Source organism: Pygoscelis adeliae, unplaced genomic scaffold, assembly GCF_000699105.1.
Source record: "Pygoscelis adeliae isolate BGI_AS28 unplaced genomic scaffold, ASM69910v1 Scaffold57, whole genome shotgun sequence".
Classification (NCBI taxonomy): Eukaryota; Metazoa; Chordata; class Aves; order Sphenisciformes; family Spheniscidae; genus Pygoscelis; species Pygoscelis adeliae.
This window is the reverse complement of record NW_008825615.1, coordinates 19,694,941-19,713,985: the sequence shown is the minus strand read 5'-3', so window position 1 is coordinate 19,713,985 and position 19,045 is coordinate 19,694,941. Positions and strand designations below refer to the sequence as shown.

Genomic DNA, 19,045 nt, shown 5'->3' with positions numbered 1-19,045 from the left:
GCTTATCAGAAATGCCATTAATAAAGTTTCTCCCGTATCTTCCATCTTAGATTGTGAAAATCTGTGCAGCACAATGCCCTGTGCAATCACCTAAAAGGATCAGTAGAAGTGAAGTTACACATACATATTAATCCATCAACTGGCAGGCTACTGAAAAACCATCATCATTGTCTGTCCCAACAGGCATCTAAAGAGCTAAAGCCCAGAGCACAGATTCTTCCCCTTCAGTAGAGGAAATTTGAGCTTATGAAGTACTCTTTCTCCCCCATGAAAAAGCTGCCATTTAATTAGCGTACCTTCTGAAACTGGAAGTACAAATAGTCACTTCTAGAACATCATGTAAAGGATGCAGTCTGTATCCCTAGTCAAACTGTCCGCTGTTTCTCCTCCTCGCTCCCCTCCCCTCTGCTTTGGCGATGCTTCAGTATCGGTGCCCATCTGTCAGACAGATTCCCAGACAGAAGTCTCACAAGGTGGCAGATCTGGTTTATACAGACACTGCTGCTGAAAAGGGTCAACCCAGTCCATTGCCTGCTCACATTTATACTGCCTTCCTTACATTATGGTTTTGTACCTGTGCAATGCCATGGAAAAACAGTTCAACTCGCTAAGCCAGCAGAAATCTAATGCACTCATTTTTTTGCATTCTTTTGGGTTAGTGATAAGAATCAGCTAATTAAAAGACGTCAAAGTCAGACAGTCACCAAAGAACGTGGAAGTTAGGAGCAACAGCACCTTTTTTGTAGCAGCAACTACTATATCAGCTCAAGCACCCTCTGAAAGTTGCAGTCATCTATCCACTTTCTTCCATACGTACAGCTTTGTACATACAGAATGGCTTCCCCACACTCACCCCCTAAGCTTCACTCTGTAAACTCAATCCTTACAGTAAGGGTCTTCTGCTTTGTTACCTATATTGACTCAAATGAATCAAGTTAATCAACTGTATATAAATTACATATGTTGACTACAATTTTTCTTTCTTTAGATAGAACAGGGAACAAATGTCTACTGACAGTTAACTTTATAAAGTGCCCCAAAAAGGGACAGCTCCTCTCAAATTGGAAGTCTACAAAATTGAGAGGTATTATTACAAAAAAAATGACTTTAAGTATACCATTTTTCACCACACCAACAAACTGTGATGATTTACATGACTCAGCTTCCCACACTAGGTAAACAGGCAATAAGTAATAAATGAACAGAGTCTACTGGGAAACAATAAGGCATCACTAAGAAGACTTTTCAGTTAATTTTACTGTCAAAGGTACATAGTTCATCATTAGAGCTCTACTAGAGGGCAAGAAGGTTCATGAAAAATTAGGTTAAAAGGCAACAGGAATACTATCAGTTGGGTATAAACTAAAGAAGTACATCAGTCCTAAAAGCAAATTAAAAAAGTACATTGCAAAAAGAGAGTATGTAGATATAGATGAACATATACTAAAGAGGAAGACTGTGTAAATGTAACTGAAAACAGTTAAATCCATCCATCAGATGGATGCAATTAATGTATATGAACACCTTATTATGGGAGGGAAAAAAAAGCACAGAATTCAATCGAGTCAAATAATAATAGCAAGGATTTGGGACACTATGTTAGAGGTACAAGAGAAACAGTTTACATTTCAAAGCAAGAGATTCAAGTATGTTCGAATATTACTCTGACTCTAAAACGGTACTGCTTTATGAGTGGGTACCAGTACTTTCAATATATTCCGGTTAGACTTTTCTACTTCCTGACTGCCTGGCCAGCAGGGCTCTGGACCAGGAAGTCACTCTCTGCAGGCCACGAGAAGCCACATGACAAGAGTCTTAGGAACCAAAAAGAGCAATTACAGGGGATTCTTGCTGTATACCTGCAGCGAAAATCAGCATGTTCAATGCCATTGTGTAGTTAAGCAGCTAATCCCTAAAAAGTCACTGCTCAGCATGTATGAAATGAGATTTCCAGAAATTTATATTTTTGCCAAGTTTTAGCAGACCTTCTGTTCTGGTTTCAGCAGGGATAAAGTTAATTTCCTTCCCAGTAGCTGGTACAGTGCTGTGTTTTGGATTTAGGATGAGAACAAAGTTGATAAGGCACTGATGTTTTAGTTGTTGCTAGGTAATGCTTACACTAGCCAAGGACTTTCTAGTTTTCCATGCTCTACCGACTGAGAAGGCTGGAGGTGCACAAGAAGCTGGGAGGGGGCACAGCCACACTGGCCAAAGGGACATTCCATACCATGGGACGTCATGCTCAGTACATAAACTGGGGAAAGCTGGCTGGGGGGGGCCGCTGCTTGGGGACTGGCTGGGCATCGGTCGGCGGGTGGTGAACAACTGCATTGTGCATCACTTGCTTTGTGTATTATTACTATTATATTTTTATTATCATTTCATTTCAATTATGAAACTCTTTTTATCTCAACCCACGAGTTTTTCTCACTTGTGCTTTTCCAGTTCTCTCCCCATCCCACCGGGGGGTGGGGGAGTGAGCGAGTGGCTGCGTGGTGCTCAGTTGCCGACTGAGGTTAAACCACACCTTCACAAGTATTTTCACAGAGGATTGACAACTGGTGAATCAAAACCCTCCAGCAAAGTAGAGGCGCTCCACAAAACACTTGCAGAAATTTCTTATAAACATAAAAAAAAAGAACAGATTTTCCTCTCAACCTTGACTGAGAAGAAACAATCGTTTGTTCTACAGCTTCCCTCCCTCCTAGCCCTGAAAAAAATGAACCTAAAATAGAAAGCTAGAGATGGAATTTTCCATATAAGTACCTTACAGTTCAATAAAGTTACAACTAAGTATTTTATGCCAATCAGCTTTAATTAAAGAAGCATTGTTCCCACATTATAGGAAACCTATTAATAACATGCAAGAACTCAAGTAACAGAAAGTGAAAAAACACCCCCCCTCCAAATTTGTCTTCCAGATACCAAAGCACTGGGGGGGAGGGGACACACACACACACACGACTTCTCAACTCAACCAACTGCTGGTGTGCAGACCAACTCTTTTCACATCTCCAATTTCTTTATTAAAATGATTTATTTTGTTTCTCAAAACTGTCTCTTTTGAAAAGCTGGCCTAGTAACAACTGTAGATGAAGTTGTTAAAAGTACAGTACTCCACTGTACTTTTAACTCAGAAGCTCAGCACGTAGATGAGACCCCCAAGATTAGCTTTGCAGAGGCCAAAGGGCCAGGCGCAGCGTGAACATAGGTTCCAGATTTCTGCATTTCTTAGAGCACCACTAGAGGGTTCACAGTTCCTCACTTTGAGATGTCACGAGGCTTTTTAACCAGTTACACCTGCCTTTCAGGAGAGCTGTGAAGAGGGAACTAGAAAAAAATCAGCACTGCAGTTAGCCTGTCCTCACTGCTAAGTGGGCAGCTTCCTGCATGCGCACAAACTAAGATCATTTTCCGACTTCCATCTCCAGCCATTAGGACTAGCTCCCACTTTTGCACCTCCAAACCTAGGTGAAAGGCTTTCCTCTGCAAATGGGCATCAGGACTGTCTTAAAACTCAGGCTTTAAGAGACCAGGAAGGCTGTCTCCCTAAAGGGCAGACATACCCTTCATCCACTGCCCTCTTCTTCAAGAACTTTGTTGTTCTTCACCACACTGCTTCAACATGGAGACTGTTTTATTCATGACGTGCATACTGAAAAGGCCACACATATAATTCATCAGCCTTTTATTAACATATTGAAGATTTTCAAACTTCTGGAATATCACTGTACTGACAGCTTCTAAGATGACAGAATGACCAGATAAAATACAGAAGTGCTTTCAGAAACAACAATAAAGAGAAGATGAGAAGGATAAGGTGCTTTTTTGTGAATACATTTTTAAGAGAAGGGGGTTTTACTTTAAAACACAAAAATACTGCAGCTCAGTAGTTTGCCTGGTGACTTTTTTTTTTTCTTTTTTTAAGTCAAAGCACACACTTAACAAGCCTTCCTGAATGACTAAGGGGAAAACAGTTTCAATATAAAATAGATTAATTTTAAGATTCTTTTCCTAAACTTTCATCACCTGGCATGAAATAAACAGTAATTTATGTTTTCATGAAAAAGAATACATTTCTCCTAAAAAGTAGAAAAAGGTATAGTACAATCTGACTTCTGTTTTCAGTGAAAATCATGCTGCATCTGATGTAGAACAAAAAGAAGTAACAGAGACAGATGTTCAGTTTATACATATTAATGTAAAGTATCCTATTACACTAATGAACCTATTTTTAAATGCTTTTCTCTATACCTATGGAATTTCAAAACAAGCTCTAGCATATCATAACAACTTCCAGTTCTTTCATCTTCTACCAATGTATTTTAAAGAACATTAAAAAAGATTCTTGGACACAAATCAAGGTAAAAAAAAAAAAATTATCTTGTATGCCTACTTTTCTTTTCTGAAAGAGATACGAGACAAAGTCCTTAACCTCTTGTGGTCAGAGAGCCAGATGAGCTACATATAATGGAATAAATAACCCAAATCCCTTCTACTTCTCATGTTTTCATTGCCGGTTACAGCTAGAATTTAGCGCTTCCTTACACTTCACTTCAGTTATTCCTGTGGCTTCTTATTTTCATTTTGTGTTTTAATATCTGTCATGTGGAAGAAAAAACAATTAAGATACCTTCCCCTCCCCATTAATGAAAGGAAATAAGGCAGCTTTCTAACTAATACTGCACTGCTAGTATTACTTCAATGAGAACCCCATGACCAAGGATCATATGTAATTATAAAATCATCAGTGAAGTACATAAATATCCTCCTTAATCAGGCTGTTAATGAAAAACAGGTAACTTCCTAACATACATTGACTGATATATATATATATATGTGATATAAAACATAATACTTCCAAAGAACAGGTATTTACCTTTGTTGCAAGTTGTGACACTGAAGATGAAACTTCATCATGAAGAAACTGGTCTTTATTCTCAAAAAAAGGATAAAGATAAAAAAGGCCCATGGTCAGTTTTGGTTTGACAATTAGCAGTGACACATTTCAGAGTATTCATAAATGCTTTTATTCTATTCAGCCCATCATAAAAGAAAATTGACAAAATACAATCACAATGCAAAACTAAGCGAACACCACTACTAAAATAAGAAACGTGAACAAAACTGCGCTTAGAATGATGAAAAATGCTGCACCAGATGTAAACAACAAAACAAAACCCCTACAAAACCAAAAACCCCACACCCCAGAGAGAGATCAAGAAAACCCCTGCATCATAACAATTTTAGTATAATTAGAATTAAAAAATTGATTTTATCTTAATAATTGTGTCTGTATTTTTTTGATCTACACTGATTTTCTGAATACCATACTAGATGATGGTCTATGCAGTGTCTGTAGTCTGGGGGGAGAGGAGTGTCCCAAGATTATTTCCTCCTTCACATTAAAAAGCATTACATTTCCTTAACTCAAGGACAGATTTTTGCCCACCTTCCTTTCCCTTCCATTTATAACTGTAGACTTGTCCTGGTTTCGGCAGGGATAGAGTTAATTTCCTTCCTAGTAGCTGGTACAGTGCTGTGTTTTGGATTTAGGGTGAGAATAATGTTGGTAACACACCGATGTTTTAGTTGTTGCTAGGTAGTGCTTACACTGGCCAAGGACTTTTCAGCTTCCCATGCTCTACCGACTGAGAAGGCTGGAGGGGCACAAGGAGTTGGGAGGGGGCACAGCCAGGACAGCTGACCCCAACTGGCCAACGGGATATTCCATACCATGTGACGTCATGCTCAGTATATAAAGCTGGGGGAAGGAGGAAGGGGGGGACGTTCGGAGTGATGGCGTTTGTCTTCCCAAGTAACCATTACATGTGATGGAGCCCTGCTTTCCTGGAGATGGCTGAACACCTGCCTGCCCATGGGAAGGAGTGAATGAATTCCTTGTTTTGCTTGGTTTGCATGTGCAGCTTTTGCTTTACCTATTAAACTGTCTTTATCTCAACTCACGAGTTTTCTCACTTTTACCCTTCCGATTCTCTCCCCGATCCCACTGCGGGGGGAGTGAGCGAGCGGCTGGGTGGTGCTCAGTTGCTGGCTGAGGTGAAACCACGACAAGACTTCTGAAGAACACCAGAGTACTGAAGATGCTAGTGAAGGTAACTCAGTAGAGTAGCATTTCTGTCCGTCTCTGAATTAAGCTGATGTCTTACTAACCTCAGGCCATCCTGTTACTATCAACGTTCTCTTCAAGACAGGGCAAGTAAGATCAGTGTCGGGAGGCCAAGGAAAGATAAAGAAAGTGGGGCATAGCGTACAGGAATTATGTAATTTTCACTTTCTTCAGTCTGTGTTTTAAAGCAAAAAATGTTACTTTTTTTTTTGCTCTACATATAACTCCAAATACACACAGTCCCCAAGTACAAAACAAAAACAGCTACCTATAACTGAAAATATTTAACTCCAGTTGCAAGAAAAAACAGAATTACAACAGAATGGTTCATGGAAAGTGTCTTTGAAGTGGCAGTTTCACAGAATCCCCCGTGTTCACTTTGATCCATTTTTTGTTTTTGCCAGCCACTTACTGTTTCAAAAAAATCAAATTTATCAAACTTCTTCCTTTTCAACTGAAGTAAATGCTAAGGAGTTGTTATGCTCTTTGCTCCATAAGCTTAATTTTTGTTTTAGGGTAACTCCACGCGCACATACCCCAAGACACCCAAAACACACAGTATCCCAGCTCCTATGAATTACCAAAGACGACCTTCACTTTGCTAACAGCATCAGAAAGAGGTGAGAAGCCAGCATGAGAAGCGTTAGGTATTTCTAGTCATGTGGGGGCCCAGATGTATCCGCTTCATTTTAAGAGATCAGCTTCAAATCCCGTCCATCTTTTTTTATTTATTTTTTATAAATATATTTTTAATATTTGTATTTATTTGCCTACTAATGTTTCCATTTACTTTATAGGCAATAATTTATATTATACAAGGGACAAGGATGGAGTTAGGAGCATTTCTAGAACGAATATGAAGACCATTGCACTATAGTCCAATAATAACTCCATGTTGAAATAGAGTGATTTCTAGATAGATAGCTTTACTTGTTGGGGCAGAACACAAAGTCAGGAACTCCTATTATCATCCAGAATGAGAATATTACTTCCTGTGGATCTTAACAAGTTATTTAACTTCTGGATTTCAGTTAGCTGTCTTTAACACAGGAGGATATTATTGTAGATGGGATACCAAAAATGACAAAGTTAAGATTTGTGTAGTACTCAAATGAAATTCAATTACTTTTTTCCCTTTTTTTTTTTTCCTTTCCTTTTAAGGGAATCATTGGCAATGTTTTAAACGGAAACGCCACACATACCATTTCAGAAGTTTCCTTGTTTCTCCTCAACACTCTCAGCTCTCAAACTTTTGGATGATGTTGCAAAGCCTTAGACTTAACATGATGGCATCTCTGCTTGGACACAGGGTAAGAGCTAGAGAATACTTCATCTGATTTGTCCAAATTTTTCCCAAGAAGAAAAAAATTAACAAGAACTAGAAAAGCCTCAAGGGGAAGTATGGTCAGAGGAGAAATTATCTCAGACATCCAGAGCTGGCAGAGCTACCAGTTTCAAGGACCAACAATATTGTCTCCACAACAAACAAGACACTGTTAGTACCTTCCAAAGAAATAACACCTCTCATTTTAATTCTTCCAGCTCTCCACATATCTTAAGAAGGATAATAAAAATATGAAAGTGCATAAAGAGACTTCATGCTCTACTGCAGAGAAGAGAAAAGATGGAAGTGTGAAGGCATACTCTAGCAAGCCAGAGCACAAGGAAGCAAAAGCGCGAAGCAGCTTTCACAGTGAAAGCTTTTAGGGGAAAACCAAGAGATGCAATGAACACCTCATGCAGCTAGGGAGTCAGCATAATAAAATGTGAATACCACTGTTGATAAAAGATGTAGTTCACAATAAATAGTAGACAAAAAGGGGTATTTATTTGCTTTTTTAAAAGTGTGACAACTAGTGCTGTGTTTCTGTGTTAATACAGTGCTACTACTCACAGACATACAAGGTGCTACCTCATAAGGAATGAGACAGTAGTTTGCAGTAACTATGCTCATGCAGCGGAGGCTGATGGTAAGAAGACAATACAAAGTCAAAAGATACGAAATACAAAGATTAAAAGATATGAAACCCTCAAGAAAGCAACTGGTGAGAATCCAATACCTATCAAGTATCCATAGAATCCTTTTAAGATACACTGCCTAAGAAAAGGAGACTTGGACAACTGCAGTGTGATTGTGATGTCCATCCATACATCCCATGTGCTCACAGTAACTCTTGATTGAAACTGGCCAGTAGGTTTGAATTCAGCAGTCTCAGAGAAACTAGATTTCGAAATGTTTTGTGGAAAATCCATTGCTGGGGAAAGCAGAGAGAAGCAGACTAATGCCCCACAGCAGGAAGAGAGTGCGGGAGAAGCACGTGGAGGGGTTCAGAGCCAGCCATGGCGCACATCGTGGGGAGGGACCTGACCACTGTGCGGTAGGGAAGGGTACCTATCAGTACATACCTACCTATGCGGTAAGATATGTACTAAATCTGACAGACGGAAAGAGTAGAGGGAGAGCGGGGACCAGTGCCACCCCTGGGAAAGGCTGAGGAGAAAAAACGAGAAGTCATATACAGCCCCTCTTCACTTGTTACCCACAGAATAATTTCCATTTTTCAATGATACACATTAGTACACCCTCTTCTGATACATATTCTCTACTTTTGTTACCGTTCAGAGATCAGGGAGCCTACAATTTAGTTTTTCAAATTTTCCTTAGGGGACGACCTACTGTACAGCTACATGTAAAGAGTGAAGATGAGCTTTCTTTATCATGCTGCGTAACACATGCTGACACTGAACACTTACAAATTATTTCTGTGTATTTTAATCTGGGTGGTTTACAGTTACGACAATTCACTTTTTCCTTCAATTTAAAAGAAAAACACAGACCACATTATAGTATTTAGTAACTAATAGGTGACTAAATGCTAATGCTAGTGGGAAATGCTGATCAGCTACTTGAATAGCCTTCCAGTTCTGGCAAGGGAAGGCTGGTATGCGCCGTGTGTTTTCATAAGGAAACAAGTGCCCTTTTGTTGGACATACTGCAAACCATAAGGTACTCAGGGGATTAATTCAACTAGCACACAAACCTTTTTGTACAGAGACCAAAATTGTAATCTACTTCCCTCAACTTCCTTTGTGGTAAAGTAATTAATTAGTCTCTTTAGATCATTCACTTTCATAATTCAGGCCAAGATGAGGAACGCTGGACATCAAAGAGTTAAGGCAAATAATGGCATCATCTCACCCTGAATGCCCTTCTTTTGGTCTAGTACATAAAATGGTATATTATCGATTTTCTCTACGCGGTTGTGGAACGTTCCTATCGTACACACACTAGCTGTCAAAGCCGAACACATGTTAAGAGTAAACAAGCTATTATTAAAAGAGTAGGTCCTTTTGGTGCAAATTCTCGCCCTTCGACTGACCTATTACATCCTCTCTGCCTATCATCATGTCTCATCAAGGACTGAGTGTAATTTAAAGTCTAGGTTATCATGCCTGTAAGTGCAAATTAGATTATGAATCACAAATGTATAGTTTAAGTGGAAAAAAAACCCAAAACAAACACCACCTCAAGAGACACACTCCAGGGTAGAATTTAACACAATTCCCGTATTCCACAAACCCCACTAAATAATTTAGTGATAGGAGAGGGGAAGGTTAAAAAAAAAATATTAAAAAAATCACTCAGGAAATCACAAACCTGAAAGTTAACCTCTGAAGTTGGAAAGATTCCCAAAACACTGATTACAAACCAAACAGTTGAACAACTATATATACACGGCCTGACCAAAACAGTCAGCACAGATTTGGAAGAGGAGATCACATTGCCAGATCACCATCTTAAAATACAGCTAACAAAAGAAACTGTTTCCTTGGGTTTGAGCAGGATCTTGCTATAACGTCAAATAAAACAAACAAGACTGAAGCAGATTATTCATGCAAAAGCCACTCTGCTAATCTAATTTTAGAACTGAATCAAAAACAATGCAAAATGCACTCAAACATGGGTGAAAAGAAAGTTATCAGCAGAAGATCAGTGGCATTTGGCCTCATTTTCTTTGCTGCACCTATAATATACACCTGGAAAAGTTCAATGTGTGGATATATGCTTTCTGAGTCAGGAAATTGAGGCAACAGTGATCAAATGTAAATGGGCACTGAAACAACTGTACTATTTTCAACATATTCTTTTAACACAGCTGAAAATAAAGCTGAACTGTACCTGAACACTCACACAAAACCAAACATGCCCTTTAAGGAAAAACAAGGTTTGCGATTTTAACAAATAAAGGACATATTACTCAGTCGTACATGTTTCTTCTGGAACATGAGGCTATGCATTCAGCAGACATAACTCCCATGCTGAACTGTGAATTGCCTCTGCTCGTTTCTGGCAGGGGTAGCCTAGATTGAGATCAAGATCATTTCATTAGTCTTGTCCATATTTAATCTACTGCTAGATCTCAATCTTCCATTTGTATGTCCCTAAAGCAAGTAAGTGAACCAAACTAGCCATCTGGGCAGGTGGTGTAAATTGAAAATTTCCGATTAATATCACCAATGAAAAATATTAACCTAGGCATTTCTAAACTCTGTTCATGCTCAAGAGTAATGCGGTATTTTGAACTCATTTTTCTCTCCTATTAAAAAAAAATATTTTTCCATACCAGATTGCTCACTATACTTAGAAAAACATCTACATTATGACAATAGAACATTTTAAATGCCACTGCAACTAAATAGTGACAGTGACTCCTCTCCTGCAAGCGTCCTCTGCCAGTCTTTGGCAAAACTGAAAATGCTTTGTCCATAGATTTTTTTACATTTTCCTTTTCTCCAAGTATGTTAAAGAATTATACTTCCATCTTGGGATATATTTAGTAGACAACACTAAACATGCTTCTAAAATATAACTCATCTGACCATTTCTAGAATTGATTTCACTCTGCTGACTTTAAAAAGTCCAGGTGACTATTTCAGATACCATGTACAACCCATCCAATGTATTTAAAAATGCTTCCATCTTCTAGGCCCCAGTCTTTTGTAACTACCTATTATTCACCAGACCGACTGGAAGATGAAAACAGTTTTCCTATGTTTTCATAGAATCATAGAATCATTAAGGTTGGAAAAGACCTCCAAGATCATCGAGTCCAACTGTCAACCCAACAACACCATGCCCACTAAACCATGTCCCTAAGCGCCTCATCTACCCGTCTTTTAAATACTTCCAGGGATGGTGACTCAACCACTTCCCTGGGCAGCCTGTTCCAATGTTTAACTACTCTTTCAGTAAAGAAATTTTTCCTTACATCCAATCTAAACCTCCCCTGGCGCAACTTGAGGCCATTTCCTCTCGTCCTTTCGCCAGTTACTTGGGAGAAGAGACCGACACCCACCTCGCTACAACCTCCTTTTAGGTAGTTGTAGAGAGCAATGAGGTCTCCCCTCAGCCTCCTTTTCTCCAGGCTAAACAACCCCAGCTCCCTCAGCCGCTCCTCATAAGGCTTGTTCTCCAGACCCCTCACCAGCCTCGTTGCCCTTCTCTGGACACGTTCCAACATCTCAACATCCTTCTTGTAGTGAGGGGCCCAAAACTGAACACAGTATTCGAGGTGCGGCCGCACCAGTGCTGAGTACAGGGGCACTATCACTTCCCTGCTCCTGCTGGCCGCACTATTTCTGATACAGGCCAGGATGCCGTTGGCCTTCTTGGCCGCCTGGGCACACCGCCGGCTCACGTTCAGCCGACTGTTGACCAGCACCCCCAGGTCCTTTTCCGCCAGGCAGCTTTCCAGCCACTCTTCCCCAAGCCTGTAGCGCTGCATGGGGTTGTTGTGGCCAAAGTGCAGGACCCGGCACTTGGCCTTCTTGAATCTCATACAGTTGGCCTGGGCCCATCGATCCAGCCTGTCCAGGTCCCTCTGCAGAGCCTTCCTACCCTCGAGCAGATCAACACTCCTGCCCAACTTGGTGTCGTCTGCAAACTTACTGAGGGTGCACTCGATCCCCTCATCCAGATCATTGATAAGATATTGAACAAGACTGGCCCCAAAACTGAGCCCTGGGGAACACCGCTCGTGACCGGCCGCCAACTGGATTGAACTCCATTCACCACAACTCTCTGGGCCCAGCCGTCCAGCCAGTTTTTGACCCAGCGCAGAGTACACCTGTCTAAGCCGTGAGCTGCCAGCTTCTCCAGGAGAATGCTGTGGGAGACGGTGTCAAAGGCCTTACTGAAGTCCAGGTAGACCACATCCACAGCCTTTCCCCTTTCAAATTATTGTTAATATTGAATAAATTAAAATTAAGATGATGCTCTTTCCTTCAGCATCCACATCTGTCAAGAACTTGTTTAGCATTTTCACAAACTCTGTTTCATTGAACCACTTCAGTTATTGCTTCACATTCCATTACCTTTTAAAATAGAAGATCTAAATTATTTCCATATTTTTACTGTCAATTGATATAAATGGCCAAACGTACTGGAGAAGATTAATTTCAGAATGAAAGTATTTACATAAGAATACTTTTGTAGTTCTGCATTTTATTGGCATTACAAAGAGAAACATCAGAACACCTGATTTCTATGCTCTGTGTTTTTACATCAATACATGAGGTTATTCTATTAATTGTTCACATTATTGTACATCTCCACAGTAAGCGGTTATACTACATCTTACTCAGACTTTGCTTCTCTGAAATATTTTTGGAAGAATGTTATTAAAGATTAAGCACCTTAAAATATTTAAAAAAGCTCAGCTCATTAAGAATTTAATTTTGCTCAATTTATAATACTTCAAATATGCTTCAAGAAATGGGAACAGCTGTATTAAGATCAAAATACCATCAGTGTCAAAGCTGAAACAAAGTAAGAAGGTCAAATAATCAATTTGACTTCAATTGCTGCGACAATTCAAATATTCCAGTGAAGTTTTCAATTTTGATGACATTTCTGATTGACAATCTGTCAATTATTTTTAACAACTTATCCATACTAGAAGTTCATATTTGCTTTTTTCTGATCCAGAAAACAAACCAACGGATGCTAATTCAAAAGACAGTAGCTGACATAAAATTTTTATTAAGTCATGGCATATGCAATTAAAATACATATCTTTAAAAAAGCTCTTGCATGAGTAATGGCAATATTTTCATAGTATAGTTTCTGCAAAACAGGTTGAACACATTATTTTTGGTTATAGTGTTCACCAGCACATGCACTGCTTCCTTTTGACACGTGGCTTTATCAGCACTTGTGGTGTTCACACAGACCTGTCCTGGAGCTCCTCACAAAGAACCAGCAGTGAAACTTGGTGGAAATGTACCTCTGATGATGACAGAACTGAAAGATAGTCTATCTGGTAAAGTGCCCAGTAACTTCTAATAACTCTACTTATGTTATGGATGTCCTCATGCAACCTGGCAAATGGTTTCTATAAAACCGAAGAAAAAAATTATAAACCTATTTTACCAGTAAAGCATTAAATAGATTGAAACGATTAATTCTTTCTGAAAAAGCAATGTATTTTAGTTTGTATGTTAATGGTAGCAAATCCAGCACTACTAGGAGAGTATGGCTCCAGAAACCTTGCAAAACCCCATGAAGATACAACAAATAGCTTAGGGAAAGTGGATCTCAAGCAGTCACGTGGACGAGAAGATAATGGTTTTGTGGATCACTGAAAAGAGGTTATTCTGTATTAGGCTGGAGGGGAGGAAGACAGACAAGGCTGCTGGCAAACCGACATAATCGGAGCCGGTAAAGCAGAACTGGCTCGAGGAAAGATACAAGAGGTGATAGAAATGACAAATGAGGGAGAGGAAGGGGATGTACTAAGAAAAACCTTGAAAGCAAGGACAGAGATTTAAACGTAAATGTCCTGAACCAAAGGGAGGCCAAGCTGAAGAAAACGGAAACTGAAGGATGAGGAGGACTTAAACTTTATGCCATAAGCAACAACGTTAATATCAGCAATGGGTTTTGCAGGGACTAGGGGATGGGGAAATGCAGCATAGGTATTAGAAGCTGCAGAGGAAGTAATCACCATCAGGATGGGAAGTGAGGGTCTGCACAAGAATTTCAGCTGTCTAGACAGAAAGAAAAATAATAATAATTAAAAAAAAAAAGCAGACCTGGGCTTTATAGAGGAAACAGCAGTAAAGTACTGAACACAAATTCTCTTTTGTACAACAGATAAAAAAAAACACTGACAACCTTCAGCTTACAGGCTTGACTGAAAGAAAAAGATAGATACTGATGTTGTCCGTAGTAGGAGACCAACCAGACAATACACGCTTTGTATGACTTCTAAGAGTAAGAATAAACCAACAGAGAGGGGCTAAGAGGTGAGAAGCAGATCTGATCTGGGTCAACTATGTAAAGATTACAGTATAAATCAGAAGGTGAAGCACCTCAGAAATGAAAGAGATTAAAAAAAGAAGGCCTAAAGCCCCAAAAGACACCGTCAGCTCTGTAGAGCTCCAGGAAGACTGTGAGAAAGAAACAGGATCCACTCAAGAAGCTACTGAAAGATGAATGTGACAAGAAGGAGGAAAAGCGAGAAAGACAAGCCAAGGAAGGGCTCAGGAAAGCCTTCGGTGTCAGTCCCACAATCTAATGTTCAAGAATGATGACAGAATACAGGTGATGGATTTTAGCCAGGAAAATGTCACTGAAATGTCACAAGAACAACTCTGATGAAAGGAAGAAACAGGCTAGCAGAGAGGAGAAGGTATGAAGGAATTACAGAGTACTGCAGGCAAAGCCTGAGACACACTGAAATGGTTAGAAAGTGAAGGAAAGGCATTAGCTGGATTAACACTAACTGCTTTATTTTTAATTAAAAAATACCCTTTTTCAACGTATTAGTAGAACATAAGAAATGCTGCTCAGCTCCCACCCATTCCTGCAGGGCCCGTCTGAGTTCAACTCATTCCAAGATGAAAGCCGGTATTAAAATTGTACCAGAGTCTGAAACATCTCCATTATAATAGAAAACCAAAATTCTGTATAGCCAACTTTAAAACATCCAGTGAGCAAGTCTAAACAAAATTCAACATAAAACATGTTTTTGCACATATTCTCTTTGAACGTAACAAAAAAATACAATTGGGAAGAACAGATCAAGGCTAAGGATCTGAAATATTTTTACATGAAAGATAAAGTTGCAGAAGATAATATAGGTCAGCCTGACACCCATCCACTACCCTAATATATAGATATATTTTGAAGTTGAGCGCCATTTTACGTCAGAGTTACATGCAATATTGACACAGCATTGACATCTGTGAGGACTGATTAGATGATAGCAGGCTTGAATCAAGGAGAACTTAGCATGACTGCCAAAACATTGCCTTGCAGAAGTCAAAACCCAACATTTTTCCCTTTCCAAAAATATAACTACAGTTTGAAACATAATGACTATAATACAAACTGAATGCAAGTTTGGCATGCATCACTGTACATTTCTAGCATATTTTCAGAAACACAAAAAAAGCACATTAATTTCATTTTATACATGTGTACTATTTACATGTGTTAAGTTGCCTTAATGTACTAATTGTAACTTTAGCCAATAAAGCACCTTCATTGCATAAATCAAAAATATTTATGCTTCAAAGCATAAATTAAAATTAACTTCTAAGATTCAGTCTAAAACCGTCTGGTCTAAAAAAAATATACAATAATCTACACATTTATTTACACAAGTACTGTTTCAAAATTTATTTGTCTTTCTTATCTCAGGAAACACCTTACTATTTTAAATAAGTGTTAACAATTCAAAGTACATACAATGTATGCAGAAACTTTTGCTAAAAAGTGGCCAGACAATTCCTTTCCATTGCAATTTTCATGTTCGAAAATTTGTTTTTGTTCTCCCCTGGAACAAAATCAAACCATTCTGTATTCCACAAAACCAGAACTGTCAAAACTACTCTTTTTAGATCAAGCTAAGCTTTTCTATTTAAGAACTACAAACTTCTACAAATTCAGATGTCTGCTTGAGTAAGCCCAGATCAGGCTTCCATATCTAAATAGGAGGATTAAAATTTCTGTAGAGTAACAAAGGGGGTTCTTTTTGTTTTTTTTTTTTAAACTTGTAGTAGCCTAATTCTTTGTTGCTGTCTGCTACTGCAATGTCCTAATTACTAGGTTGCACAGTAAGAACTCCTTCAACTCTTTCTCAGCTTTGAACCAACAACATATAGCACCAACATTTCACTACACTGGAACACTTTCAACCTGGTCTATTTTAATGACACTGATGTGACTACCAATTTCTTTTCTTTGAAGTAAAAAGTTTCAGCATTATTTATAGCATGAATGGTAGAAGCTTAAGAATTTTCTTCCTACTTGCCCACTAAAAATGAAAATGAGGACAAAAAAGAGTTGTTGGGGAAAACAACATATCATAAATCAAAGTCAAAATGTGATGATTACGGTTCATCTTCTCTTTTACCAAACGACATATCAGAAAAGAACCTAGAGGAAATGAAATCTAACAGTAAACTTCTGCATGAAGTCAAATGCTGGGCTTTCTTAATTTACTAAAAAGCACTCAAGCAAATTATCTGGATTGTGGCCCTCAAGACAGAAAATTAGGGAAGTCCTGGATTCTCTTCTTCTTGATGAGGTAACCCTTCATTCACAGCTTAAGTAGACTGTACCGTGACAACTTAAACAGAGCAGAGGCTAAGGAAGACCAAGACTTTCTCATGCACAGCTAAGGTACCAAAAGAACTGCCCCTGTAACTCCTCCAAGCTCTGGTAGTGCTATTGTCCTCCAAAGTCAGGGGTTTGGGTGACGCAGGTCAGGACGCAGCAGTAGCAAAGTGCAAATCATTACCAAATCCCCCTACGCATTACTGGATTTCACTCCCTTGTTAATCAGGTGGTCATAGTTTTCTATATAGTCTATCCTTCCTTACAGTGTACATAAACTCTAAAATAACTACATTTAAATGTTTTTTGGGGGTTGTTTTATTTCCCCCAGTTGTCAAACCTTCTTGATTTTAACAGGCAAAACAACTAATAGCTTATGGTCTTCCCTCCAGTTTCTGTGCCAAGCTACACTACAGCCTTGCTAACTTTTCTGAATCCTTTATCTTCAACAATATTTCATTTAGTGCCCTAGAATAATTTATTTTTCCCCTGACACCTCCAATACCAAAAAAGCATCTTTTATTCCAGTGCCATTGGTAATAGACACTGTGGGAGTTGGAAAGGAATTTTCTTAAAATTGATTAAAATGGCAAACCATTTGCACCAGAAATCATTGTCATCACCATTATAACTTGAGGCTGCCACTAATGGAAAAGAAGTCCAGGATAGTAAAGACAATCAGACAGGACAAAAAAACACCAAATAAACAAACAAAAAAAACCCAACCTCTGTTGCTAAAGTAGAGGATTGGGAGAATTGTCAGGACAGAAGTCTGAAGAATCATCTTCTGACTGGGAGACCAAGATCAGGAGGCTCAGAGGGGGTCTGGAGCATTTGTGGTAGGGAAGAGAAGCAGTGAATAGTCAGTGGGATTTACTGGAAGCTTTTTGGCGACCTTTGGTGTTCAAGGAGGGCTTCAGGAGGTAAGGAAGTCTAGGAGGGCTGTGGACAGCACAAGCCAGCAGCTTCGCAAAAAAAGTAGAAGTTTCCAAGCACCTGAGGATAGGAACTGTAGGAGGGAGAGGTCAGATGTTGTATGAGACGTTGTGGGAGATAATTCAGGTCACCTCCAATCCCACAATCCCCCTTCATCCCCTGAACGGGGTCTCCAAAATGAGTATCTGTTCCTCCTCTCCCACAGGAGAAGATTCTGTTCATCCATATGAATCTTTGCAGCTGCTGTCAAACGAGTAGCAAGGGCTAGGGCTCTTCTGTTCACTGTGCAGGGGAAAGGACAGGGCAAGGCTGAACTGAGGAGCAGACTGATGATTTTGGCTACTGGAAGATGGAGAGAATAACTGCTGTGATCGGGAAAGGCTGCTCTTCAGCAGTAGCCACGCATGTTGACAACCCACAGCAGTTGTCAACCAGAAACTCAAGCAGAAAGTAGATTATCCAGATAAACTCCAGCTCTTCCAGCAAGGTAGGCAAGACAGCCATAGAGTGGGAAGTTGGGTGGGTTTTTGTACCTTCTTTTGAATACAAACCTCACCAGTTTGCAGCCCTGGGCAACTGCTTGCTTTAGATACGCACGTCTCCTGCAACCTCTCATACAACATTGAAAGCTACTCTGTGGCAACAGAAGATCAGTCCAGCAACAAAGCAGTATCGGGCAGCGTAACAGGCTTCTGAGCTGGATTGATGCCTAATTGTTATCAAGTTTTTGAAAGCAAGTCAACAAACATTCTTTTAGTTGTTTTGCCTGATACTCAACTGATACCTTTCCTTTCAGGTTGTCTTCATTAGGCGACCAGTACTTTGAGAAGGTCACTGCTGGTATTTAACTTATCATTTAACAATGAAAGCTTTCAAATAAGATTGCAGCTATTTAAAGATAGACAACTACCATTACTGAAATTATAGAAAAAGCAATCCTGCCAAAACGTCAGTGCTCTACACAAACGCGCACACATCTGCAAATGAAGATTATGTTTTTACAAATCACTGTTTAATGTGTTGTGCTTAACAGATAGGTTGCAGTGCCTCTGCCTAGGGCTGGAAGAGAAAGTACCCTGCGGTATGAAGCCACTGGAATGAAGGACAGCAAGTCCCAGCAATGCCGGAGGCCGGCTGGTGGAAGAAAACAGGGGAGGATAGACCAGTCAGCACCCCAAAAAATCGGGTGACAGCTGCACGCCCGATGCAGACACCCCCTTCTCCGACCACGGCCAGCCTGCCGGCACATCCAGGGGTGGGAAAAGTGATTACTCATGCCGCCGGAGAGGAGGGGAGTTGGAGCAGGGCGCGGGGCCAAGCCTCACGACCCCTCCCCGGGCCCCGCGGGGCTCCCC

The 19,045-nt window shown here is 39.8% G+C and overlaps 1 protein-coding gene across 1 annotated transcript in view; it reads right to left on the bottom strand.

The window, feature by feature from the left end:
• Positions 1–5,021, bottom strand: part of TDRP (testis development related protein) — a 15,985-nt gene extending 10,964 nt beyond the window's left edge. Inside the window, 2 exon segments of the mRNA XM_009333208.1 lie at positions 4,880–4,958; positions 4,960–5,021. Of these exon segments, the coding sequence (XP_009331483.1) occupies positions 4,880–4,958; positions 4,960–5,021 (141 nt within the window).
• Positions 5,022–19,045: the final 14,024 nt, after the last annotated feature.